General features: G+C 34.0%; 1 protein-coding gene across 1 annotated transcript; it reads right to left on the reverse strand.

Annotated features, from left to right (window-relative positions):
• Nucleotides 1-4,214: 4,214 nt before the first annotated feature.
• On the reverse strand, nt 4,215-27,279 carry ABCB25 (ABC transporter of the mitochondrion 3). The gene is made up of 20 exons (XM_088092418.1): nt 26,716-27,279; nt 26,180-26,410; nt 25,907-26,081; nt 21,123-21,184; nt 20,733-20,776; nt 19,108-19,210; nt 18,783-18,890; nt 16,112-16,195; nt 15,963-16,023; nt 15,432-15,577; nt 15,032-15,148; nt 14,503-14,588; nt 14,265-14,353; nt 10,148-10,203; nt 9,395-9,475; nt 9,237-9,302; nt 9,047-9,139; nt 8,550-8,614; nt 5,065-5,200; nt 4,215-4,763 (listed from the first exon to the last, which is right to left on the reverse strand). Exons 1-20 carry the CDS (start codon nt 27,007-27,009, stop codon nt 4,620-4,622), a joined length of 2,241 nt encoding a protein of 746 aa, XP_087948544.1. The 5' UTR covers nt 27,010-27,279; the 3' UTR covers nt 4,215-4,619.
• Nucleotides 27,280-27,347: the final 68 nt, after the last annotated feature.

Raw genomic sequence — 27,347 nt, forward strand, 5'->3', positions numbered from 1 at the left:
TTAGACACGCGCACACGTGTCAAAATCTGAGTGGTCCATTTTCATTTAATTTTTCCAACTGGACCACTCAGATTTTGACACGTGTGCGCGTGTCTAAATGTTGTCAAAAATGGTTGTTCAAGTGTCATTTTCCATAATAGAAATAAGTTTTGGCAAGATCCATAAAACTGTGTTCAATAAAACAGCAAAGCCAAAGTCAGTCTAAGCACCAAATAAATCTCTTGAGCATAGTTAGCCTAATTATGGCTGTGTCACATTCAATACTTGTACATGGTTGGAAACTTGTGACTGGTTGATGTTTGGACCAAACATTTATTCCGAATTTCCATGTACAGATGGGTCTAGTTTCATTGAAACAATAAAATGAAGAGTAGAGCCTGCTGAGGAGTTTCCAGATTCAGAAAGCAAGAGGTTTGAGCAGTTATGGATGAATATACAGACATATTACCTTTGCCTACTCTCTTAGCCTTAGCATCTCCCAATTTTGTCTTCTCAGTAATGGGTGGTGATGGAGTTCTTCCCTCCAAAACTTGAGATGTGTTGCTGCTTCCTGACTTTTCTGCCGACACTGAAGATCCTCTTTGATATTTGACTGCAAAATCAGCATGCCATGTGAGGAATAGTTATGTTGGTTTTTATAACTAGTTTTAAAATATCGGAAATTGGAAGTTTATTAAAAAGGTACAGAAAATAAAATTACACAAGCAGCAAAATGGATACAGCATGTATTTCACCCCTGTTTGCATTTTTACAAATGATATATAAAATAAAAGTTTAATTAAAGAGCACTTAAAAATAATTATTGAAATTTCAATCACTTCATATTTATATATATATAATTCTACAACTTATGCAATAGTTTATAGAAGCTAGTAGATCAAGTGCATGTTAGAGTGTAAAATATACATCTAGAATGAGTTTGGTAAGTTTCTATCATGTCTTTCAAAATCTGGACCGAACAAGGATGTTTTCTACTAGTTCTATATCTTGATTTTTAGCAGTCCCATAAAATGAACATATCTCAACACATTTAGGACACTTACGAGAGTAGTAGAGTTTCTTTCGGGAACATTTATGTCCCATACAGTGAATTGTTTCCATGTTCTTCCTCAAGTGTCTCATATCTTTGTTTTCAGTATCAAGGATAGAAAATAAAATTAGTTGCACTTAATCATTCAAACATAGAGATAGTGTTAAAAAACATTTTAGTTAATTGTATGATCATGGATTCTTTAACAAAGAAACTGCAAGAATTTAGCAAACACTTCAATTGAAAAACTAAGGCAGCAAACATCACAAATCTTGAATTCGTTACAGAAATTCAATTAGCTAAAGATACACTTATCCAGTTTTGTGTCGTAGTTTATTGGATCTCTAGTTTAGTTTAGTTTTTTAATAATGGCATAAATTTGATTAGAAGGTCAAACTTGGTACAATTTAATTAATTATTTTATTAGGTACAAATGATCTAAATCTATCATTATAGAATTTTAGTGGGTTATATATTAGTATTTTAGTTACTAACATGGTAATGTTATGTTGTAAGTGACAGAAATAATAAGATAACTGATTCTGTACAAATAACTAGCTATTACATTTTGCTTCAGCATTAGTAAAATAATAATTCAGGAAAAATAACATATAACACAGAGACTATTTTGAGGTGTCCATGCTTCTGAAACTGAGAAACCATGAGACATTTTTTGTCAGGAGATGGAGCCTAATAACATAAAATAGAAACTACATATGAAGGTTAAGTATACACCAGAATTCCTTACCAGCAAATTTAGGAATTTGCATCCTCTGCTGCGGTTCTGTGCGTTCTTCCCCTTCTCGAAAGTTCTTCCTGAAAATGTTAAGGGTCGGAACATCTTCAAAAACCTTCTGTGAAGACTATACAAGTATAATTTCACCACGAAAAAAGTGATGATTATTTTCATTTTTTCAAGCATCTTGTGTTCGTGGGATTAACATCCTTTGTGCAAAGTCATGCATACTAGAAGCAACTACGCAGTGTTCACATTTATTTTCTTAATTATAATAAAAAATAATAAAATTATTATTGTGGTTCTTATAATATTATAAAACTAAAATTGTTTTTATAATTTTATTATTAATTGTTTTTATTTATATTGTATGTAGTTTTATGATTAAGAATAATATTAAGTTTAGAAAAACGGTTAAACTTAAAGAAATGATCAATTAAAAATTAAAATTGATAGAATAATTATTTTAATTTCAAAAAAATTATTTATTTAAAAATTAAAATTAAAAATAAATTTGGATACTAACTACAAAAAATTTCTTTATATAAGTATAAATATTTGGAAAAAAATATAAAAAGTGTCTGTACAGTATGAAATGTTTTAGATTGTGTAGATGACAAAAAAATAAATAGAAAAAATGATACTCACAATAAACATTCTTGAGCAGATAAATGTGACTGAATAAATTATTCACTGTTATAAATCATAATTTAATTTATATAACTATCTTTATTATGCATTCGTTCTTGAATATTTTTTTTTTTGTTTCTATTAGGGTTGGCTGGTTTGATCTTCACATTTTGCCTTTCCTTCCTTAATTTTTTTCACATGGCAATTATTCCGCAGCTACTTCTCTTCTCTGTATGCTCTTATTCATAAATAATTGTTTTATTGATTCACACCATAATAGTAGAGAAAAAAAAAATGTTAGAAGAAAGTATCCTGAGATGTTAATATTAGGAGTGAGGATAAATATTATCTGAAAACAACTCCAGCCAAAACTCATAATAGATCCCATGATTATGATAAAATCTAAATTTGACAACATAAAAATTTAAATATAAATATATTATATATATGGGGTTTGCTAATTTACATAAGGTCTTTTTGTAGTTAGTATATTTTAACAAGTGTACCAAGTTTTAATGGACAAAAAAATCTGTATTCAAAGAAAAACATTATTTTAATAATTTTAATATTTAATTTAAAATAAAAAAAATAAAAGTTAGTCATTTACAATCCATGACTTAATAACTACCTTTTATTTTTTTATTTAAAAAAAACTAATAATTACCAATACACCTAACAACAATCATAGATGATAAATAACTACATGACAGTAATAATGGATGATAGGGTTTAAAGTTTAGGATTTAGAGTTTAGGTTTTACAGTCTAGAATTTATGATTTAAAGTTTAGGGTTTAGAGATTTTTTTTAAAATAAAAAAATAAAAGATAGTCACTAAATCATGGATGGTAAATAACTAACTTTTATTTTTTTATTTTAAATTAAATATTAAAATTATTAAAATATCCTTGGGTTTAAAGTATGTTTTTCTTTGAATGGGATTTTTTTATCCATTAAAATTTGTTACACTTTGCTAAAATGTATCAACTAAAATTTTTTTTACATAAATTAACAAACCCATATATATATATATAACAAGGATGATGTTATTTGCACAAACCCTTTTCACTCTTCGCACCTCTCCAAATGTTTCTTTTAATTGTTGATGAAAATAGTTTTTGTTGTGTTCTTGTCTAAATATAGAATAGAAAGTAAATTTTGTAGTGTATCTTGTAAGACTAAATAGAACTTAAAGGCATTAAGGAGGTTATTAAATTTGGGAATTAAGTCTTATAGAAGTTTTTATTAGAGCAAATTGAGGTGATATAGTGGGTTATTAAAATTGCAAATTGAATATTATAAGATATTATGTTTTAAAATACAAGGTTCATAATTTTTAAAGATGTAAAAGCATGAAAATGTTGGTTCTTAAAAGACTTTATTATTAGAACAAAATTTGTAAACCAAACCCCCTCTAATGCAAATTTACAAATTTTATTTCTGAAGAAAAATACATAATTTTGTAGGAAAAAGATATAATCTTTAGAAAATGGTAAGCAACATATTTTATTATATTAACTTACATTAACCAAAGAATAGAAAAACTTATAAATTAAACACAGAATGTATTAGTCTCCATGTTATATTATAGTAGGACAACAGAATGATTAATATTCTTGTCCACTATGTTGAATGTCGAAACATACCTTTTCAACCGTTACTAAAAATTATTCCATGCATAAATTACTTGTGCAGAAAACCATTTTTTCATTACAATAAATGCCTAAAAAGCATGGGTTTTTAAATTACACCTCTTTTCCATAATGGGAAAATCAACTACACCAAAAGCTGTTCCTGTTACAGTTTAGACAGGAGCTTGATTTACAAGAAATCACTTTTATTTAGTCGAAAGTGCTTTAATTTATGCAACAATAGATACCCCACAATCTATTATTCAAATCCAATAATACAAACTTTTGCTGTCAGCAGAAAGCTCATAAGACCTTCAATCATCTTGAACTGATGTATACAAGTGTTGCCTTTGAAGACCAAAAACTCTCGTATGTCGGTACAAAGAATTGATATACCATGAAATGACATGATATTCCCTGCTGCAAGAATTGACCTAGCTAAACAAATATAAAATGTACTACAGAGGCTAAGAAAGGCTTACAACAGACTTAGGTATCCCAAAACTTCAAAATTGTAATGAAGTCATGGACTATTAACATTGCACAATGTCTTTTTCTCTCACCGAGAGGAAGGGAGAAGCTTTCTATAACTTTTTATGCTCCCACATCAATGGCTGTATCAATTGCATCAATTGTGTTATTTTGTTGTCCCCACAGTTGTGCATATCTTCCTGGTTTTGATAAGAGCTCTTCATGTGGTCCTTGCTCAATCACCTTCCCATTTTCCAGAACAATAATCTGAACAATGGCAAATAAAGCTTTTTGATGTAAATAATGTACTCTTCAAAGAACACAGATTTTCTTTAGGGTTCATCATATATCTACTGCTATGAAATGTGCTTTTTTTATGATGTCTTGGCTTAATGTAAAGATGGTCCAACTTCCACATACATATTATTACTATTAGAAAAAAAAAATTAGTAACTGTTCTGGAGCAATCTATGTAGGCTTAAAGTTTGTTATAATAGGTGAAAATTAAGAAACACATAATATAGGAACCAAGTACTGTTTAAGGACACAAAAAGTAGATAGAGATTACCTCATCACACTGCATTGCAGTGGTAAGCCTGTGAGCAATGAATATGGAAGTCCGATTTTTTGCTACGGACTTTAATGCACTTAAAATTTCTGCTTCTGTTGTGCTGTCAAGAGCACTTGTAGCTTCATCACACAACCTAGTAGTGAGACAGGACAAGGGCAAAGGGAAGAAATTAGAACAAACATTACTAACATTTATTTATTCTATGTTGACAAACATTGACGCTTCTCACTTTATCTGAATCACAGGGATCTCCCATGATTGAAGAGTGGCAAAGTATATCTAATAATTTCTATCAGATTGCAAAATCAGTAATGCAGCATGACCACAATATCTCAGTGGGGACCTATAGGTTATTTATTTACCATAATCATACTATGATTATAATTTGATAAAGATAATACATCACAATAAGAGGCAATTTTTAATCAAAATAAGCCAAAAGTCACAATTTCAACATTCCCTTGTAGATGCAGAACATTCACAGTGTATGGTTGCTTATCTTAATTTTCTGGATCTTACAGTGCCACATAGATTTAAGCATTCCACACAAAAATTCATTCTAATGGTAAGGTTGCTGAAGTAAATGCTTAACTTAATTTGTTAAGTCTTATACCATATTAATACTTAAAAACCCTTTCTCTAATTTTCCAACCTTTTTTAGTAGGTCTTGATACCTGTTAGGATATCCACATATGGTTTCTTCAAGGAGGTTTCCTCAACAGGTTTGCAGTAGAAAGATATTTACTTCTATTATGTTTTAGGGGTAGTGCTTGACACTTTTAAGGAAATTTACCCCATCATTGTGTACCCTTTATTGCTTGAGTAATTTTACTGCGTAAAAAGCAATTTTCTCTTCCACATTTGCTGAGTATTTTATTCATTTCATTGTTACAAGGCTTTTTACGCGTAATGTATTGGTTCCTTCATCTGCAAAATATCTAATTTTTATTTCTGTCCCGATGAAATTCATTAGCTTGATAATATGTGGACTAAAATTCATTAGCTTGATAATTAGGATAGTTGAAGTTTAATTAGTTTGACACAAGTGCGATGTTTTATTTTATGCATATCTCGTGTTGTAGAAATTGAAAGGAATGAGACCAGTGCCAAAATTTGTCTTCATATGAAAGGCCTTTTATAAGAGATTCTTTGATATATTTCAAAATACAATTACTACATCCCAATATCCTGTTCAAAAAGTCAAGAAACTATGTATGGACGAATGATAGTGAAATAATTCAATTTCCTTACCAGTCCCTTGTACCTTTCCAGATCTAAAATGGTTTGCTGCCTTTACCTTTTAGAAGTTTGGAATTGAAATCAATAAAAAGTGTGAACAAGTTTGTCATTCATCAATCTAGTTTCCTCCAAGATGACACTACTTCTCTTGGATTGTCCTTTCCTATATTTCTAAGAAATACAAAGTCTAGAAAGATATTTTGCTTTAAAAAAGGTCACACATGTGCTACTCTAACTAGGAGATGCCATGGTGATCACTACAAGTATTAACAATGGCATCAACATACACAATTGTGTAGATACATCTTGAGAAAGGAAAAAACACCGTGTGATATGTTTGTACGGACAATCTCTCTAATAAACAGAAGTTTTACTGCTGCCATTGAGTCACAGAAATTCTTACCTCAGTACAAGAAAAAGTGAACATTTGACTCAAGCCATGAGAGAGGAAATGAATATATTAGAAAGAAACTAAACATGGAAAGACAAAAGGGTTGTAAGGTGCAAATGGATATTTATTGTGAGATACAAACTAGATGGGATGAAAGAGAAATATAAAGCTAGATTAATTGGAAAGGGATGCATTCAAATATATGGAATTGACTAAGACATTTGCTCCAGTAGCAAAGATGAATACAATTTCAGTTGTTATCGCTCTAACAACTCAATTAGTTTTGGTGTATACACACCATTTGGGTATGAAGAATGACTTTCTTCATGGAGCTTTAAAATAAGAAGTGGACATGATGACTCTTTCAAGATCTAAAACTCAGTGGAAGGATTAAAGTATGCCTCTTAAAGGTCTTATATAGTTTTAAGCAATCTCCAAGGGCATGATTTAGGATATTTAGAAGAAAATAAAATATTTCCTTAGGGTAAAAACAAAGCCAATGAGTTCATACTTTATTCATAAAACACTATTATAGGTAAATTACTATATTGTTGGTCTCCGTGAATGATATGATTATTTCAAGAGAATGAAACAAAGAAATGGGGTTAAAAGGAATAATTGACAGGCCAATTTGAAATGAAATACCAGGGAAAATTCAAGTATTTCCTTGGAATAGAGGTTGCCTATCCCAACAAGAGATTTTCATCTCCAAAAGAAAAAATGTGTACTTGATCTCAATGATACAGATAAGTTGGGAAGTACAACTTAAGGAGTTTCTATTGAACAGAATCATAAAATTAGAAGTTAATATAGCTCTCCTATAGAAAAGACCCAATATCAAAGATTGACAGAAAAACTCATTTATCTACCCCACACAAGACCAGACAGTAATGCAGTTAGCGTGGTAAACCCATTTCTGCATGATCCAAGAATAAAACACATCCAAACAGTTGACAAAATTCTTTAGTACTTCCCGTCAAGTGCAGGAAAGGGGCTATTGTTCAGGAAAGAAGACACTTGAATCTCAGAAGTATACACTGATGTAGACTATATAGGTTCTGTTACTAAGAAAATCAACTTCCGTATACTGTGTTGCTTCTTAGAGAAAGTCTGGTAACATGGAAAAATAAAAAAACATGACAGTATCTCATTCCAATGCAAAAGCTGAATTTCGAGGCTCGTGTGTGAAGGACTCTGGATAAAAATTACACTAAATGACCTTAAAATAAAGATAGATAACAAGTCAACCATGAACATTACCCATAATCCAGTACACATGATAAGACCAAACATATTGAAATTGACAAAGTTCTTGTGGTTACAACAACCTATGTCCCTGACTTCAGATAGCAGACATTTCCACCAAGGGCTTCCTCAGGGTAGATTACAAAATCTTGTAATTAAGTTGAAAATGATCTACAGTCTTTTCCAACTTGAGAGGGAGAGGATTAAATAGGGAATTATTAGGATAAGAATATCCCCATAGTGATTAGGAAAAAATATATTTAGAATTTTCTTATTCATTTTAACATTTATTTCCTTATTTTAAAGAGTTTAATTGTTAAAAAATAAAGCTGATGATAATGTAATTGGTGTGATTGTTATCAATAAAATAATTTTTTATTTCCCTACTTAGTTCAAGTGTAATCTTTTTCTTCTTGAGGAAAGATAATTCAATAAACACATTTTATAGAAATTATTTTATTACATCTTTGGAAAGAAAGTAGACAAATTCATTAAAATAATTTCAGTCCATAAAGACAAATCATTTTCATCTGGAACGTAGTAAACATAAAAATACAAAGCCACACAACAAAAAGTGTCGAGTAGATAAAATGATTAGAATACTCACAGAATTGCAGGCGCTTTTAAGAATGAACGAGCCAAGGCAACACGTTGCTTCTCACCACCACTTAACTAATAAGACAAGCCACAAGTAAAAATTGAAGAGTTTTTCATTGTAGACTTTTATCATTTGAAAAATATAACTAAGTACATACCTCTAATATTATTTAACACTTTAATCTAAAAAAATGTCAGGTATGACTTTTGTAGCAAAACATAAATAGATATGCGGAAATTTAGCCACAACAAAGGCCACATCTCCTCTCACTTAAAGAACTTCTTTTCTAATTTCCTTACACAATGCATTCATGTACGTTTTAAATTAATTGTCATGTACTTTTCTAAGTTAATAACATCGGATTTTCTCAATACATCTAGATTGTGGGTGTTTATTTCAGTGATATGAGATTTGCAATCCATAACCCTCCATACCCTGAACAAGTTATTACCCAGAAGAACAATACTGAGAAACGTATATTTTAAAAAAGAAGGAATTTCTATCACCTTGAGCCCTCGCTCTCCGACAACAGTTTGGTATTTATCAGGAAAATTCATGATAGTGTTATGAATTGCTGCTTGTTGAGCAGCTTCATAGACCTGTATCCATATAGTAATAAATAAAACTTGGAACCAAGCAGTGGAAATTTGCAAGTTGAAGAAGAAAGCAGAGATACAGCATTACAGTAAAAGTTACCTCCTCTTCTGTTGCAGAAAGCCGACCATAGTGAATGTTGTGAAATATAGTATCATTAAAAAGTACCTGTCCACAATAACATAGGTTTCCACAATTTGCAACATCTGGCAGGGGAAACATGCATGAGATTTTAGAGATAGGTGCTTTGTTCAACTTACAGTATCTTGTGGAACAACACCAATGGACTTCCGCAAACTCTCAAGGGTTACCTCCCGAATATCTTGATTATCTATCTTTATCTGTAAGGAACGAGAAAAAATGAGAAGGAGAGAAAAACAATGTCTAATTTAACGATAAAAGACAACAACCAAACTTTATGTTAGTTACTAATTTGTGGCATAATTACAAAGATGGCAGATAAAAAAACTGCCATTGGGCTCTATCAAAAGCCTTAATTATATAGACAACCTGCTTGCAAGAAGTGATCAGTAGTACTCACTATTACTGGCTAGAAATTCATAAAAGAAACAGAAGTTCCAACCATAAAAATGGCAAAAGTCTGATGAATTCAAATTTCATGCATAAGTCCTATTAGATAGGTGCAACATCTGCATTCAGGTTATGCTGTTTTTTTAACATAAGCTCCATGCAAAGGGTCACTTATTTGTAAACTACAGCAAGCTAAACTTGGATTGATGTTCTTTACGTTATAATGGAATATAAATCCATCCATCAGAACCAAAACATCTAGCTTTATTACTTGTCAAGTATCCATGGATAAGTAACTAACCAAATTAATAGTTCATTCATTATTGAAGCCTATACACACATCTTTAGAACTATATAGCACAGGTGTTAAAAATCATGCATCTTATGGTACAAATGGGAAAAGGACGAAACTGAATGTCACATATATCATGGCAATATAGCTTAAATTCACGAAAGTATAGATCAATTGATTCATATCTTACACTTCCAGAATTAGGATCAAAGAACCTGAATAGCAATCTAAGAATGGTTGATTTTCCTGTCCAGAATTATAAATTTGAAGCATGTCAGAAATGAACATGTATTATTATTAAAAAGCAGAGAATATTCAAAAGCCAGAAAACGCAACAAGCACCATATTTAAATTTGAACAGAGGCATTCCATGTTTTAGGAGTAGGTATACCAGATAAAAACTAAATAGTACTAAGCTTCAATATCATAGGAAACCCCATTATGAAGAGAAAATTCTGTTCAAATGAGGTTGGCTATAACCTCCTATATATGTTTTTATATTTTTTTCATGTAACTGAGTATTATAAATAGTCAGGGTTTTGGGAGGGAAAAAGGTTGTTGATTGTATTCTGGAAAGTAAGGGGTTGGAGGAGGGTGAGGACCTCTCGAAAGCCCTTCAGTTGTTCGGTTCTTACTGTTTTCTACCACATTAGCATAGACAGTGCTGTTCTTAATAAAATCTATCAAGAATGTCTTGGAGTGTTCTATAATACTGGTTGTTCCTATCAATATATGACTCAGGTTCCATATCTTCAAATCATGTAAAACACATTTTGCTATCAAGCTTCCTCCCCAAAAATTTAGAAAGATGGTATTTTCCATAGGACCATACAGACTTATGCTTGACAGCAATCCCAGATACAAGATTCAACTAGTCTGGGAAGGAAATGGCTACAAGCCATGAAGGCCACCCTAAAAAGGTAGCAATTAGGGAAAATGGATCCAAAACTTGCCACGCAGATCAGCCCCTTCTAAATCCAATGGCCAGTTAATTCCAAAAAGAGTATACACCCAGTAATCTTGTTGGGAAAGGTATAGCATACATGGACTAAGTCCTAACCATACTTAATGCAGACGAGAAAATTATAATTATTGTTGCAACCATACGCATATAAAGCATTTGATCCCTAAAAAATTCTATGATAAAAATTTTAAAGTTTATAAATTTTAAAGTCCTCAGAAGTTTTATTTTTTAAGGAGTATGACTTGTCAAATTTCATCTTAAAATAAATTTACATCATGTGAAATATATTTATAAGCTGCATTCCAAGAATTGAAGTAGGTAATGTTGGACTTCTCAACAATCCCCCCTCCATAGATGCACGCAGGAACAGGTGAGCCTATCACAATGAGCAATTCACCAAGATCTATTGGCTTTAATATGATAGATTTCATCTTAAAAACAATTGACACTAAGCGAAGTTGCCCAGCAACTATATAAGTTACACTCCAAGAATTGAGGTGGACAATGTGAGACTTCCCAACACGACTTAAGTGTTTTTGGACTAGAAAAGTACATAAAACGCACATACATATTGCATTGTGATTACTCAGAAATAGTTGAGTTATGTATGCAAGCATCCACATATGCTTAATATAAGTTGTCTTAATGTTTTTCTACATAAGCGTTCGCACCTTGAGGGGTTTCTCTTTAATAAAATCATCCACAACCGCTTTTCATAAAAAGAATTATAAAGAATTGTGTTATATGCTATCTCTATTATAATCTTCGACAAAGTGTTTTGTAGAGCTAAAACCTTAAACTGCTTTCAAAAAACAGCCAAGTGATTCAACAATCATATATTTGTCTATCTTTTTGAATATTATGTTTGCATTTGTGAATTAGATGTAGCTATAAATTTTGTACAAGCCAATGAAAGAAGAAAGTTAGCTAATTGGCACGAATGCCAAAGTCGCTTGTTAAAATGTAATGTTATTTCATTATTATTTCTGTTGTTTGTACCCACCTCTAGGGTTAGGGTTTATGGTAAGTGCCTTGCCTTAGTTTGAAACTCCTATATATACATCAATAAAAAGCACAACAGTGTAGTTTGAATACACTGGTTTTCCTCCATCTGATTTATTCAAGTTAGCCAGATAAAAAGAAAAGGAACAAATGTGTCTTACAGTTATATGAAAGAGAAAGAACTTTTTCCCAAAAATTGTCATGTTGTTAGGCTAGACTCTCTTTCCTCAACCTTGTGTGGTTTGATATTTCATTTCTTTAATACATATAAAAGAGAAAGAACTTTTTCATAAAAATTGTCAAGTTTGCTGTTGGTGTTAGACTCTCTTTCATCAACATTGTGTGTTTGATATTTCATGCCTTTAATAAAGAAAAGAATGGGAAGAAGTTTATTCTACTATGATTATCTTGTCAAGCTTATATAAGAAGACTCCCAGATCAAAGGATTCCCGAAACTTCAATATGGAAGAAACAATTCGGAAAACCTTCTCAGTCTGTTTTGTTTTGCTTTCTTCAAATTCATTTTTTCATGTTTAGTTTCATTTTTGTCTTTGTCCGGTCGGATTATAAACAAGTGCTTGAAGGCAGCATTAACATCCATTTCGTGTGGAAAACCCTTCCTTGCAATTGATAGTACCACGAGAACATCATCCCTGTTTCTATTTGATCCCAAGAATTAACCAAAAAAAAGAACATTTATTGTACTAGTACTTGTATAGAACAACTATAGAAAGCAATGAACCTCAAGAGCTTTGTTTGTTCATATAATCCTAGGATTGTTCACTGCACTGCTATGTTCAAAGTGGTGCGACTAAAGTGAGCATGTGCCAAGAAAAAGCATTCCATCCAATTCCTTTGCCACAATTTGATAATAAACAAAGGAAATGTATCAGAATTAGATAGAGTGGGAGATAAAGGTTCGTCATGCATATAATATAATTTGGATTAGGTTGAAAAATGTAAAGCTGTCTGTGTTGTGTAGTAGATTTCAGAATGGGAGTTTGGAGAACATTCTTTTGCTTTGCAGTGAAGGAAAAGTGTCAGTGTGTGTGCGTGTTCTTCAGACTATTCCAGAAAAAAAAAATTCTGGAACAGATTTTAAATGTTCGAGAAAGTTTATTCCACAATGATGAAAAATATTCTTTGGGAGTGTTTCAGAACAAGTAACCCCAAACAGTTAAAAATAAATTTCAGATTATTTATTCCGAAATAGGTAAGAATGCATTCCAGAATCCTCTAGAATATGTTTTGAAGCTTTTTTAATACATTCTGAATAGCATTTTCCAATATGTATAAGGATTTCCAAAAAGAATATCAATATTATCAAACATACATATATTGTTATATAACAAACAATATTTATGTAAAAATCCAAGAGCATCCTCCTACTAGAGCTGGCGAATCTGGTTGGCCAAGTGGAAACATTGTGTCGGTCCATATTCTTAATGGAGCCAAAAAAATAAATAATGAGGGTCATTTCCAAACTAAAAGAAAGTTAAAAAATGTAAATTCTAAATATAAAAAATATGCACTCCTAATCATTTATGTCACATAAATGATATTAATTTTAATTTTTAGATGTCGTAATATGATAATAAATTATAACAAAACACAAGTATATGTTATAATCAAATAATATTATTTTCAATTTTTTAAATTATAACTTTTATTGTAAAAAAAGACTGACCAACAAGCCAATGGGTCAAGCCGACCTAGACCCATTTGGACAGTAGGATAAATGAACCAGGTCGAAATTGGTCCGCTCAAATTTAGACTCTTATATTTCCAGCCGAACCAAACCCATTTAACCAGCTATTTGGCCTAGCCCATAAGGCCAAAACAATTTTACTGGCTCTGTCTACTACTGCTATAAACTATTGGCAACTATGATGTACTTTATGTTTTGTTTATGTACAAAGTTTTTATTATTAATGATTTATTAGTGCATGAATTTTTATCTATTTTCCCTTTTTGAACTTTTATAAATGTGTTGAATAATAGAATAGCGGTCATTCCACTATCAGCACACATCTATCCCACTTTAAGGATCATCCGCTTTGATCCACTCCACTATCCGGGATTGAATTCTGTGGTAATACCAGCTGCTAGTTTGGTAGCACTTCACATTGCAAAAAGTGAAACACTTTGTGATGTGAATTAGTGATGGAGAATGGCAGCAGATAGTTACCACTCGCAGACATTCTCAATTAATAAGTGAAAACATTTACAAAATAGTTGGTAAAAAGTAAAAATGGCAATAGGCAGCAAGAAAATTTTTCTAAGGACAGCTTCGCATGTAAAATAATTTAAGAAAATAAGAAACTATCATGCTGAACCTTACCACTTCCACTAGTCCCAACAATTGCAACACTTTTACCAGCTGGCACAACAAACGATATTCCATCTAGTATCTTTCTTTCTGTGAGGTAACTGGAGATAAAATGCATCAATATACATAAATCTGGCTTCTTAATTTTCTACTGCATCAATCTCTCTCTACTAATATTATCATATATATTAGCCGAAAGTCAATCTATATGAATGGTAAAACATCACGTAGTAAAGAGACAATCACGCACCTAAAATGTACATTCTCAAATTTGATACTCCCCCCATTATATCTAAGAGGCTGTGCATTTTCTTTATCCCTAACGTCTGCTCTTTCCTGTAATAATAATAATAATAATAATAATAATAATAACAACAACAATAATAATAATAATAGAAAAAGCAAATAAGCATTATCACAAAGTCAGAAAGGTGTAGATCTAGTAAGCATGATCACATAACTAAACATATCTTTGAATAAATGAAAAACAACAATACAGACGTTATGGACAAAATAACAAAGATGTTTCTTTTGCAATTTCACCATGCTCACAAGAATCCAGAAAACCGATCAAAAGAAAGAAATAAACAAACAGCCAGGGAACAAAGAATACTATCTCCAATAAGAAGAAATTACATAATTATCTATGATGCCAAAAAGTTCTAGTAATAATCTGTATCTTGAACTCATACGAGGTGAAATAAAGAAATTTCATAATCAACAATACACATTTAAAAGTAACTTCAAGATAATTTACTAAAATTCCACATGGAATATACCTCGAGTAACTGAAACATGGATTTCATGTCAACTAAACTCTGTATAGTCTCACGATAAACACTACCAAGGAAATTGAGTGGAAGAGATAATTGGAAGAGAAGCCCATTCACCATTACCTGCATATTGAGTTTAGATTAATTTAAGAAAAGAAGATATTTATTATGATAGCAAGAAGAAAATTACAAAGAGATTGTAGGATAAGGAGTTCTTTGTCTATGAAAGCAAACAAAATCATTAAAGATATTTATTATGATAGCAAGAAGAAAATTACAAAGAGATTGTAGGATAAGGAGTTCTTTGTCTATGAAAGCAAACATAATCATAAAGAAAAAATAAAAGCTTCAATGGAGCAAAGCTACTCAACCCTCAAACTAGAACTAAATTTAAGAAAACTTGTACCAAATCACCAACAGTCAGCGTTCCATCCATGATCCCATGAGAGCACAGCACCATTGCTGATGAAAGAGCAGTACTAAATATAATATTTTGACCAAAATTCAAGACGGCCAGACTTCGTTGGGTTTTCAGAGCAGCATCTTCATATCCTAGACAATAATATTACCACAGCAGGACAAACAACAACAATTATAAAAAAGAATTAAGAGAAGCACAAATAAAACTAGAGAAGCAAGCAACATCAATTATAAAAAAGAATTAAGTAAATAAAGTCAAGAGCACCTAAATCTTGGAACTCAAAAGCTAACTTAAGCAAGATTAGATCCTCTCTCTTAAGTGAGTTTAAGGGCAACAATGGAAAATTAAAGGCTCGCTTAACCGAGGCTCATTACTAGCTTAACTGAGAGAGCCCATAAGACCTATGAAATAATGGTCATACAAATAGGCCAAGAACAATATATGAGCAATTAGAATATACAAAATAACTAGTGCCATTTTGCACACCCAACTTAACAAGGAAAATTGATCACTTACTCTTTAGGTACTTGTCATAATTATCAGCTTCATAAACTTCATTATTAAAATATTTGACAGTCTGTAAAATAAGAAAAAAAGAAGTGATAACAAAAACACTAAAAGGAAGATAACATTCAAAAACTGGCATTGATGACTGAAATGCTCACCTCATAATTAATAAGTGAATCAATAACCCTCGTACTAGCATCATTATCAGCCCTATTCATGGCTTTCCTGAACTTAGTCCTCCACTGAAAAAAAACAGAAAACATGAGAGTTGATGAATACTATAATCAATTAGTTTTACAACAAATCCACTGCATCATACTAAAATCCATTTACCCCACCAAGTCATTAGTTGGCCAATAAAAACAAATTATATGTTACTGAGAACTGAAACTTCATTTCACACAAAAGAAAACCGCAAAACTACTAAATGGGGTTTATTAATGTATTTGGAGGGATACTTTTTAAAGGGAAATTCATTTTAATAGAAAATTTGAAATGTTTTATGACAAAAAGAGTTGTTCGCATGGATAATATTAAAAGAAATTGAAATTTCAGAAATTTACTAATAATTTGGTACCTTAATATTAGAGAATTTTAAATTCTACCTAAACTTTTTCGTAAAAAGTGTAATTTTGAATTCTTTTGTAAACTTTTCTCTCAAAAGCATGTCTCTTTGTCTTCATATTTTCTCTTTGATTCAATCTAAGTCAGGACAATGTCAACTACGCTTTGGTAAAGGACATCATCGGTTTCTTGTAGTTACTTTTGGTCACTACCATCAAGGTTGTATTTTGCTGATATAGGTCAGCATTATTTCTCAATTGACACTAGTAACAGTTTTCTGTCAATATCAACAGGGTTTTTCAAATGATGTGATACACAACCTTCTAGGTTAATGTCAACAAATATTACTTTTAGTTGAAGTCGGACAAGGTTGTGTGCGACGAACATCAACAAGTGCATCAGTCAGATTATTTATCAACCAATGATGTTAATTAGGGTTTTCTCAACCAACACTCATAGGACTGTTTCTCTTTCTTGTGGATGTCGGATTGGATTTTCATCAATGCCAATGAAAATATCTTTCAGCTGATGTAAGTCAGCTTTTTAGTTGACATTAAAAGGAGTTACTTCCAAGTTGTCATTGTTGGAATTATTAATTCACCAATGTCGGTCAAGGTTATTTTTGGTTGATGTTTGTTAGGATTTTCTCAACCAATATTGGTGGAGCTATCTTTCAGTGGATGTAAGACATTTTATCGTTTCAAGTTTGTAGTAGCTATTTTCTTTCCATGTTAGCAGCATTTTCTGTAATCAACATCAATAATGTTATTTGGTAGGAATTTTTTTCAATCAAGGTCAAGAATGATACCTAAACAAGAAAAGTAAAATTCAATAAATTTGAACTGTTTTATCCAAACAAAACATTTAAAAAAATAAACAGATAGAAATATAAGCAATTCAAACTCGATGTATTTAAATTTTCTAAAAATTGTAAAATTTCCTGTTCTAACACAAGGTATGTGATTTTGGTAGCTATAAATGGGCTAAACTTTTATGGCAATGTGTAATCCAAGCTACTACCAAGTGCTATTTCTAGGAGCATAACGCTCACCACTTTACGTAGGTTTCATTGGCCCGGTATCATATATGATGCATGTCCGATACAGCAATATGCTTATTTAAAAGATAAGTGCATACTATATGTCATGCCTATTTAAAATTGTATAAAAATTCTTAAAATATAATAAATTGATGTTTTAAAAATTAGCAATAGTGGCATCGTGGCAGAAATCCGTGATACAGTTATAGCTTGTCGCCAAAAAATGGTAGTGGGGATGTGGGTTTTCCATGGCAGCCCACCACAGTTGCTTTGGGTGTCACAAAGTAGCATCACAGAAGAGATGTGGCAGAAGTTGCAAAGTGGCAGCACGGTGCCATGCAAAACAAATGAGGAGAAGCCTCAGGTCTGCGTGACCCCACTCGAGCCAGCAAAGCCCTAATCTTTTCTCTTTTCTTTTTATTTTCCTACCAAGTTATAAACCTAGTCATCCCAAGTGTTATTTTCCCCTTGAAAAAAAAGGAGTTGGGCCATACAACCTGGAGCGTACCAAACATTACAGCAGAATGTTAACCTAGCCCACCCTACCCATGTTGAACCAACAGCCTCCTTCATTATAGTGCGTTCCCGCTGTCTCGGCAGACGTTAAATGCAAGTCCTTTTCTTTTCTTTCAAATTTCTTTCTATTCAGTGCAACCCACCCCTTTTTTGGGGATGTTTTGATTTGATTTTATTGTAATTTGAATTTCTAAACATGATATTATAATTAATTATGGTTGTCTTTTACTTTTGTATTGTAATTATATTTCTCCATTTGTATTAAATTATCTATTGTCTACATGTATATATTGTATTTTTTTTAACGTCCAATAACCCATTATGGCTTCAGATATATTTTCATAAAGGATTTTTGGGGTCTCCAATATTTTCCATTATCTTGGTAACGATAACACTAATAAATATATAACGACAATTATGCAGATCCAACTTAAAATCACATTTCTAAAACATTTCCAAAATAAAAAAGTATAAAGCATTGTCATCATAAAAGTATTTGTTCTTCATAGGTTTGGATACTTCATCAAACGCACCAATGAAGTATCCTAGAGTATTGGTGTCAGATATATAAAACAAATTACAGTATCAGTGTACAATGTTGCCACAATGTCATTAACATATATAACAAGACCAGAAAGAAATACAAGAGAGTACCAAACATTTTCAAGCTTAACTACATTGCATAATTAGATTGGTTCAAGGCATGATACCTGTGTGATAGACAGAGTGAAAATAACATAAGCAGCAACTGATAAGGAAGTAATAAGCGCAAAGGGAGCTCCAAATTTGTAGGCCAGTATACCTGCTACCATAGATATCTGGATGGATACATGTTAAATCTGTTGAAGTTGTTAAAAAACCACAAGCAAGAGTTGGAATGACAATAATTTTCGAAGATCATTAAAGAAACCTCAAAGAGAACAGGAAGCCACAATTAAAATACGGTTCCTGCTAATTATTTTCTATGTTTAAATGTGAGCAACATTGGGAGAATACATCATTGAGCTAAGCAACAAGGGAACAACCGAGGCGTACCTCTATCATGGTAGGTACCACATTGAACACCATAGAGTAGAGAATGAAATTTATTCCACGACTACCACGATCAATTATTCTACTTAATGCACCCGTTTCTCGGCTGGAAATAACAATAACTAGGTGAATGGGGTACTCAATTAAACAATAGACAAACAAACAAAAAACAAAAGACAAGCACAAATAGAGGTGAATATTTTGTGACTTCGATGATTTAGTTAATAATAATTCACATCTAAATCATTTAAATGTTGCTGTTCTAAAATGTGTGAATAAACACAATTCACGCAAGCAGACTGCAGAAGAAATTTACTTGCAGTCCTAAATAGTTACTGGTAGGTGTTCACAAGAGTAACAAAATAAGTCATGAATCATGAATTAGAAGAGAAGATGTTCAATGCTCGAGCCCAGTTGAATGGTTGACCTAGTTCTGCTTCAACCACAAAGCCTTCTTAAATTCCAAACAGTACTTTTTTGGTGTAGAAAGTCCAAATCAAATACAGACCACTATATAAAAATCAGATCTTAACTAATAATATTCAAGAATTTCTTTAGGAAAAGAGAGAGCTAAGAAGAAACTAATATAACCAGAAAACTAATTCAGAGATCAAGGAAAAATGCTCCTTTGGAAACTATTCACAAATAACTCGGCAAAGCCTATTAGAAAAGCAACCAAGAACTCCCAATGCATTCCATGGTGAAACTATAATTTCATTTTCAATCAAACCTTCAAAAAGTTCTATTTATTATGAAGTTCCGATCACAAGGTAAAAATTAAAAAAGTAAATAACAAAAAAAAGGGAAACAAATATACCACGATATCCTAAAGAGAAACATCCATGACATCCTAGAAATAAATATCACATGATATCCGAAAGATATATCACACATAGATCAAAAGTTTCGTAAACCAAGATGATATGAGCCCAGCAACATGGGAACATGAATATAAGCTAAGAGTTTAACCAAGGCTATTCTCTCTTCAGAAATGGTGAATATGTGTCAAGCAGCAGAGGAACACACAAGGTAAGGCATTAATCAGAACAAAGAGAGGATGTCAAACAGAACAAACAACCAGTGATGGAGTGCTTCAAACAGCAAAATTGCTAAAAAATAAGGCTAACTGACCCCTGGAACAGGAAGAGAGGATGTCAGCAACAAGGTTTGTGGCAGCAGCACACCAAACCATGGCCTGGAAGGTAGTATGTGGATGGCTTTGTCGTGGAGATGTTAAGGGACTAGTCTAATCTAGGCATTGCAAATACAGATGTAGTGCTCTCATCTGATCAAAGCACTTTCCAACTAACATCAATTCGCAGCTAAAGAGGAAGAACCTGAGCGCTGGAAATAGGGGCTGTGGGTGCAATTAATGCAATGCAGGACTGGCAGCAATGATGGTAGCTAGGGTACTAAGGACACAATGAAACCAGCTAGTGTTTAGACAAAAGTAAAACCCGCCAAGGATTAGGTCCTCTCATAAAAGAGTGTGATTACATATCATATATACAAACTCTATCTAACCAAAATTAAGGGAATATGAACTGCACAAATCAAATAAAATTTGAGCAATTATAAATCTGCCCAAGAATAGGAGTAAATCCTAGTAATTATATTACAACACATACCTTAGATGATACCGAAGGTCAAGGTCATGCAAATGTGAGAAGACCTACAACAGTCAGATACAAGCGTAATTTGAATATTTTTAACATCATATAAGAACATAAAGTGTGATTTTGACAAAGACAGGGGGCCGAAGATGTTTGAAAGAGGAGTTAACTCTAAAACCTTTGGATTTGCCTCCCCTAAAGTGAACAAGTGTAACGGGTGTATCACCCATGATTTAAATGAATGTACCTCACAAAAACTAACCTCTCTAAAACAAACAGGGATGAACTGTTATTTTCTTGCTTAATCATTTTAGAAAAACCAAATCCTAAATAAATAAAAATAGATATATTAAAACTACTTATATCCTTATTTGATGTATTGAAACCAAGAAGAAGCATGCATACCTTCCTTGATACTAATCGAATTGTTCGCAGTGCAACCTTAGAAAATATAGCGGTCCGCAATTCTGCCACAAGTAGTTGCACCCAAGAAATAAAAATTTAGCAGAACAAATAATGAAAACACATGCCTTTTCTCAAAGAAGATTAGATAAAAGCAATCAAATCATGCAGATATTCCTGATGGAGAGCCTCAGCTGCTGGGGCTGTTAATGAGTCACGCTGAGCTATTTGAGACTTGCATTGCTAACAGGCCAAAATACTAAACTCATTAATTCATGAACTGAGTCTCCACTAGACATTTTGGCCTGTCTAGTAAATGAGCATAGATTAACTTTAATATGCTTAGAATGAACTTGTAATATGTTGTTGACACAAATTTTTTAAGTTCATTAAGCTGTTACTTGTGAGTTTATAATTAGTTGAGCTCAAGCCAACAAAATAAGCTATTTTTTTATTGAACAAATTATCATTGAACCACCCTGAGCCCAGCCAAGATAAATTAATTTCATAGTCTACCCCGCTAGCAGTAACAGTAAAGAGTAATGAGTGTGTAAAAGATTATTAAAGTAAGACAAGTCATTGACTCACTTAGGTAGATTACTGGTTCAGCCATTGAGTCATTGGTCAAACTGTCAAAGCAGGTATATCCTTAATACCAATATTATGCATATAATTAATCTGAATATCAATTAAAAATGAAAATTTTCAAAATTCACAATAAGTATTTTCCTTTATTTCCTTTAAAACTACAAACAAAAAATATAGCAAAAACAATTATTTTGGCTTTTTTAATAAAGTTGACCAATCCAACCCTCTAAGCCATGTAAAGGGAACTAGCAACTAGCACATGACCCCAAGGAGCAAAAGGTAATAAAATGTTTATAATATATTTAAATATTAATTTTGAAATTTGAAGCACCGCCTTCTATTTTCTAGTCCCCATTATGTTGACAGTTAGGGTCAACTATGATGAGAACAGAAAGAACATTGACGAATCTGTCCCTGTTGTGAACAAACAAAAGGCCAAAAATTGATCAGGTCACTGGCAGTAAAGAAGTGTTGGAAGTCCCACATTGACTAGAGATAAGGCCAAATTATAATATATAAGTGGGGTGCAAACCTCACCTTACAAGCCGGTTTTGTGGGTGTTGAATATCGTGAAAAACTATATTTAGATTAATCTCCCTTGTGTAAAATACACACATAGGGTTCTCTATTTATAATAGAAGAAATATGGGCTAAGCCCAAAATACAAATGAGAAATAATAACAAACTAATTAAAAGATAAAAGATATAATATATCTAACACTCCCCCTCAAGCTGGAGCATACAAATTGTATGAACTAAGCTTGAAATAGATGAACTCAGTGTTGAACTAGATGATTTGTCTTCAAGAGTGTGAGGCAAACATAGATGGACTAACAGCAGCTTGTGAAACTTCAACTTCAAAAGTGGATGAAGGAGAGCCGTGTGGACAATGATAAACTGCAAGGACTGATTCCCAATCAATGATGGATGAGTGACGGGATCAACAGTAGTAGCTGAAAGCTAAGAGCTACAAAACTGCAGGGACTACACTAAATCCTCATCAATGATGGACGGGTGACGGGATCAACAGTAGTAGCTGAAATCTACAAAACTGCAGGGACTACACCCATATTTATGTGACTTGCAGTGTCTTGGAAACGTACTCCCCCTTAGTGTGAAGGTGGAAATGTGAAAGATCACAGTTGCTGAACCACTAAAACAAAACAAAATATTAAGCTACAATGCTGAAACAAAGACATCAAGATATGTTGGAGGTCCAAGATTCTTTGCTGGACAACTCCCAAGTGGTGATACTCAGCCGTGTATCACAAGAAGATCGGGCTAAACTCTAGCATCGAACAACGGCAAACAGTGCTAACTCTAGCACCAAACAGCAGCAAACAGTGCTAACTCTAGCACTGAACAGCGGCAAACAGGGCCAAACATCGGGCTAACTCTAGCACCGAAAAGTGGCAAACAGTGCCGAACAGCGGCAAACTAAACGGCGCCGGACAGCGTAAACGGCACCTGGACAGCGATCAATAGTGGCTGGACAGTGGTCAAACGGCGCGGACAGCGGGAAACGGCGCCTGGACAGCGGGAAACGGCGCCTGGACAGCGGGAAACGGCGCGTGGACAGCAGCAAACGGCGCGGGGACAGCGGCGATGGTCTAGTTGGCGAGACCGACTCCGATCATCAAGTTGGGCAGCCATGGAGAGGGAGAAACCCTAAAAAATTCAAAGTACTCCGATTGATGCAACGACCACAGATCCAGAAAGAGGGCGAAGAGGCGATCACGGCAGTGCTGATCGGCGGCGGAAAGCTCCGGCGACGCGCCGGCACGCGCGCCGGCAACGCCGGCAGCGGTGACTCTTGCGGCGGCGCGTGAAGGCGCGTGAGAGGTCCGTTCGCCGCGATCTTCATACCACGGTGGTCGCCCGGTCGAGACGATTCCGATGGTGTGGTCGCCGGTCGATTCTGGAACTCCGGCGGCGGCGGCGGTGGCCGGAGGCGGCGACGGACTGGCCGGAAAGAAGCGGCGGCGACGGTGGAGAGATCTGACTGCACGGGACTGACTGTGGCACAGATTTAAGAGAAAAAGAAAGAGAGAAGGGTTGCCCACTGAAATTTTAGGGGCTGCCGGCGGCCATGGCGGCCGGCCGCCGGCAGACAGCAGAGACCACCCGAAGAGGATCAGAGAACTTGCTCTGATACCATGTTGAATATCGTGAAAAACTATATTTAGATTAATCTCCCTTGTGTAAAATACACACATAGGGTTCTCTATTTATAATAGAAGAAATATGGGCTAAGCCCAAAATACAAATGAGAAATAATAACAAACTAACTAAAAGATAAAAGATATAATATATCTAACAGTGGGGATGAGTTAAGATTAAAATTCACTTTCTAATATGGTATCAGAGTCTGGTTAGAGCCTATCCTAGCGAGTTTTATCTGAGCATTTTTGTTTTCACCTGTTGTCGGGCCATTATTGGACCACCCCATTAATTCTACTATCACGTTCCAGATGTCTATACCTCGGCATGAAGGGGGTGTGTTGGAAGTTCCACGTCGACTAGAGATAAGACCAAATTATAATATATAAGTGGGGTGCAAACCTCACCTTACAAGCCGATTTTGTGGGGATGAGTTAGGCTTAAAATCCACTTTCTAATAAGAAGCACTAGACTTTATTTTGCAGGTTTGCACTTTAAAAAAGCTCGACTCATCCTATCTATACAACCTTATCAGTTCACCAATTCTTTTAGAAACCCACTAAGTCACAAAAGTGTATACCAAGTTATGCATTTCTCATCTTATGTGTCAACCCGAGCAAATTACCTAGTTGCTTCATTTGTTAACCCAGTCCGTGTAGTCAGAGATTCATAACTCTGGTTGGATATGCTTCAAAGTACAAACCCTTATGAGCAATTTTTTATAATGTAATTTCTGTATCATTTTATTTTCTTTTGGGTAAATCATGCCTTTGATTATTATTGGGCTTGAAGTATGTTCTCAAGTGTTTAAAAATCATACCTTGACATTAAAGTCATTATTAATTAGTTATGAAGCCTAAATCTACCTATCTATCTATCAATTTATGTATGTATGTATGTGTGTGCATGTGCATGCACGGTACTCTAAACAAATTAAGGGAGCACAAATGACAAGTTTTGACAAGTGTCATCTTCTCAGCCATTCCCACAAACTTGACCTGTTTGAAAATGAACTATTAATATGTGGAAAAAATGGATCCGCATATATGAGGAGCCCAAGTTCACCATAGAGGACAAAAATGGAGTTGGTGAAATCAGTAACTTCCGCTTCCTTACTGTGGGCTCAAAACAAAAATCAATTATTAGCTACGAGATTAAATAAAACATGAGACTTCCTTCACAACATTTGAACAATCAAGAAGAGAAATATCAGAAAGAAAAGGATTTCAAAAGTTCTTTCAGCCATACAGATGCAGGTTGCATATAAAGTGAAACCAGATAGCAGCAGTGGGTGTAGTAGAGAGACCACGGCATAGGCCTGGAAGAGAGAGAGAAAGAGACAGAGAGAGAGAGAGAGAGAGAGATGGAGGGACATAGGCCTCTGATCAGGGCTTCACCCTTCACTTAAATGGAAAATATTCAGATTAATCAGCATAAAGGGTCGGCACCATTACAAAAATTGGATTTGAAGAAGAAAGGATGAGGTTTAAGGATTTACGCTGGAGTTTTCTAATCATGTGGTATGTGCAAACTTAATAATAATATGAGCATTGCCTGGGTTAAAATATAGTTATTATCAAATGAGAATTGTATTAGTTATTCTTGTGGGGTTGTACTTAATATTCAATTTGCTAAGAGATCAGCATCTCTAAAAGTGCATATAGCTGTTTCAAATTTTCCCCTCAATTTGCTTTGGGATGGGGATATGTTATCAAACTCTCTCCGGTATTGATTTTTCCTTGTCAATATGCAGACGGATTGGGCAACCCTGCTCTACTCCTATTCACCAGTTTTAAGTTTGCTTTTGTGCTTTAGATAAGCTCATTTCGGCTTTCATAAGGATATACCTCCTCGCTCCTAATCTAGTTACCTCTCTAACATAAATATAGCTCCAAGTCCAACCAGCATAAACCATAACTTAAAAAAGTTGTTTCGTTTGAGAATCCTAGACTTACGAATTTAGAATTGTAAAGCATGCCAATGCCACTCTCATAGATAAGAGCAGGTTTAGAAGGAAGATAAAACAAGTGCATAAATACCGTTGAAAGCAGAAGCTCCTGAACGCGCAATCCCATATCCAACCAACACTGCCACTGGGGTTGCAAAAAGAGCCGACCCACTTGAACTCGAAGCAAGAGCAGCAGCATTCCCCGAAGCCGTCGTCAACGAATCAACTGCAAGCTTGAACAAGAACGGGACCTGAACATTCAAAACCTGAACACAAAGTTCCAACAAAAAGCAAGTGTCATTAATCACCATAAGCAAGTTAGCCCTAGCATAAACCATGAACAGTAAGCAACCAGGTCACGAACCTTAGCCCCAATAAGTAAGCCCAATGCGGCAATAACCCGAACCCGGAATTCAAGATTATCTTTCATCCAAAGGTAACTGGCAAGTGTGCGAAGGATCCTCACATCAGCAACTTGCCCATTAGGAAGTGATGGTGGTGGTTTAGGAATGGTGGAAGAAGCAGCCTTTTGGCTTCGGCTTCCATCATCTTTAGCTGAAGTTGAGAACAATGCTCGCCCATCCACACTTGAACTCTAATCCACACAATTCAACAACCACGATCAGTATCGAAGTCATGCAATAACTGATCACAGGCATTCATTCAAGAGAACCAAGAGGGAAAACGACAAAACTTATATGCATTTTTTTAGATACTTTTGGTGGTGCTCTCCAATCAAAATCGAATTTTCACTTCGATAACCAATGTTGATCATTAAGGTAATCCTTTAGTATGCATATGAGGTGAAACTTCAAGTATAATCGAAGAACAGCAGCAAGAGCATCTAAGAAACTGCACCAAGTTTTGCCCCCAAAGAAAAAAGTAGGTAATTGGACTAACAGGATGTGGTAAGTGAGGTCTGGAAACTCTGCCATGTGGAGAATTAGAATTTGATGAATCAGAGAGGAACCCCTTTACAGCAAAAAGCAAACCTGGGCACGCTCTGTGTTTAGGGGTATTGAAACTGATTCCATAACCATGACTATAACATGTTTTAGTGCGACTTGGGTAGGTTGTGGAGATCACAGAAACTGTAAAAAGAGAGCGAACTCGATTGCCACTGCCACTGCAAGCACCGATGCTGGCATCGCGTTGAAGAAGGTGTCGAGAAGCTGAAGCAGCAGCAGCAAGCATTTTAGAACAAGTTTGAAGCTTGTTTGTGTTTCCTTTCCTTCCGCAAATAGGTCCAAACCAAAGGTCGGAACTTTCTAGAGTTTGACCGATTTGGGAAGTTCAGAGAAAACCCTAATGGGATTCGAATAGAAGAATGTTAGATGAAAAAGGAAGGGGAGACATTCCTGTAGGAATTTGAAAAACATAAGGATTCGAAAGTGTAGATTTTTGGTATGAAGTTAGTGCACACATCATTCATTCCCCCACGGAATAAACTGGAAAATGAAACATAGTCAATTGCTATAGGTTTCTCCGCTTTAAAGTCTGAAAACCATGGAGAGAATTTAAAAATTATGTTT

The sequence above is a fragment of the Vigna umbellata genome, chromosome 1, assembly GCF_029865625.1.
Source record: "Vigna umbellata cultivar VRB3 chromosome 1, Vumbellata_1.0, whole genome shotgun sequence".
NCBI lineage: Eukaryota > Viridiplantae > Streptophyta > Magnoliopsida > Fabales > Fabaceae > Vigna > Vigna umbellata.

Bases quoted from the DNA above. Each gene is read 5' to 3' on its own strand.
- ABCB25 (XM_088092418.1), bottom strand. From the start codon at position 27,009: ATGCTTGCTGCTGCTGCTTCAGCTTCTCGACACCTTCTTCAACGCGAT. The intron at 9,303-9,394 runs GTAAGTTGAACA...TATTGTGGACAG, and splicing joins GTGTTGTTCCACAAGATACT to GTACTTTTTAATGATACTAT. The intron at 4,764-5,064 runs GTAATCTCTATC...GCCATTGTTCAG, and splicing joins CTGCAATGCAGTGTGATGAG to ATTATTGTTCTGGAAAATGG.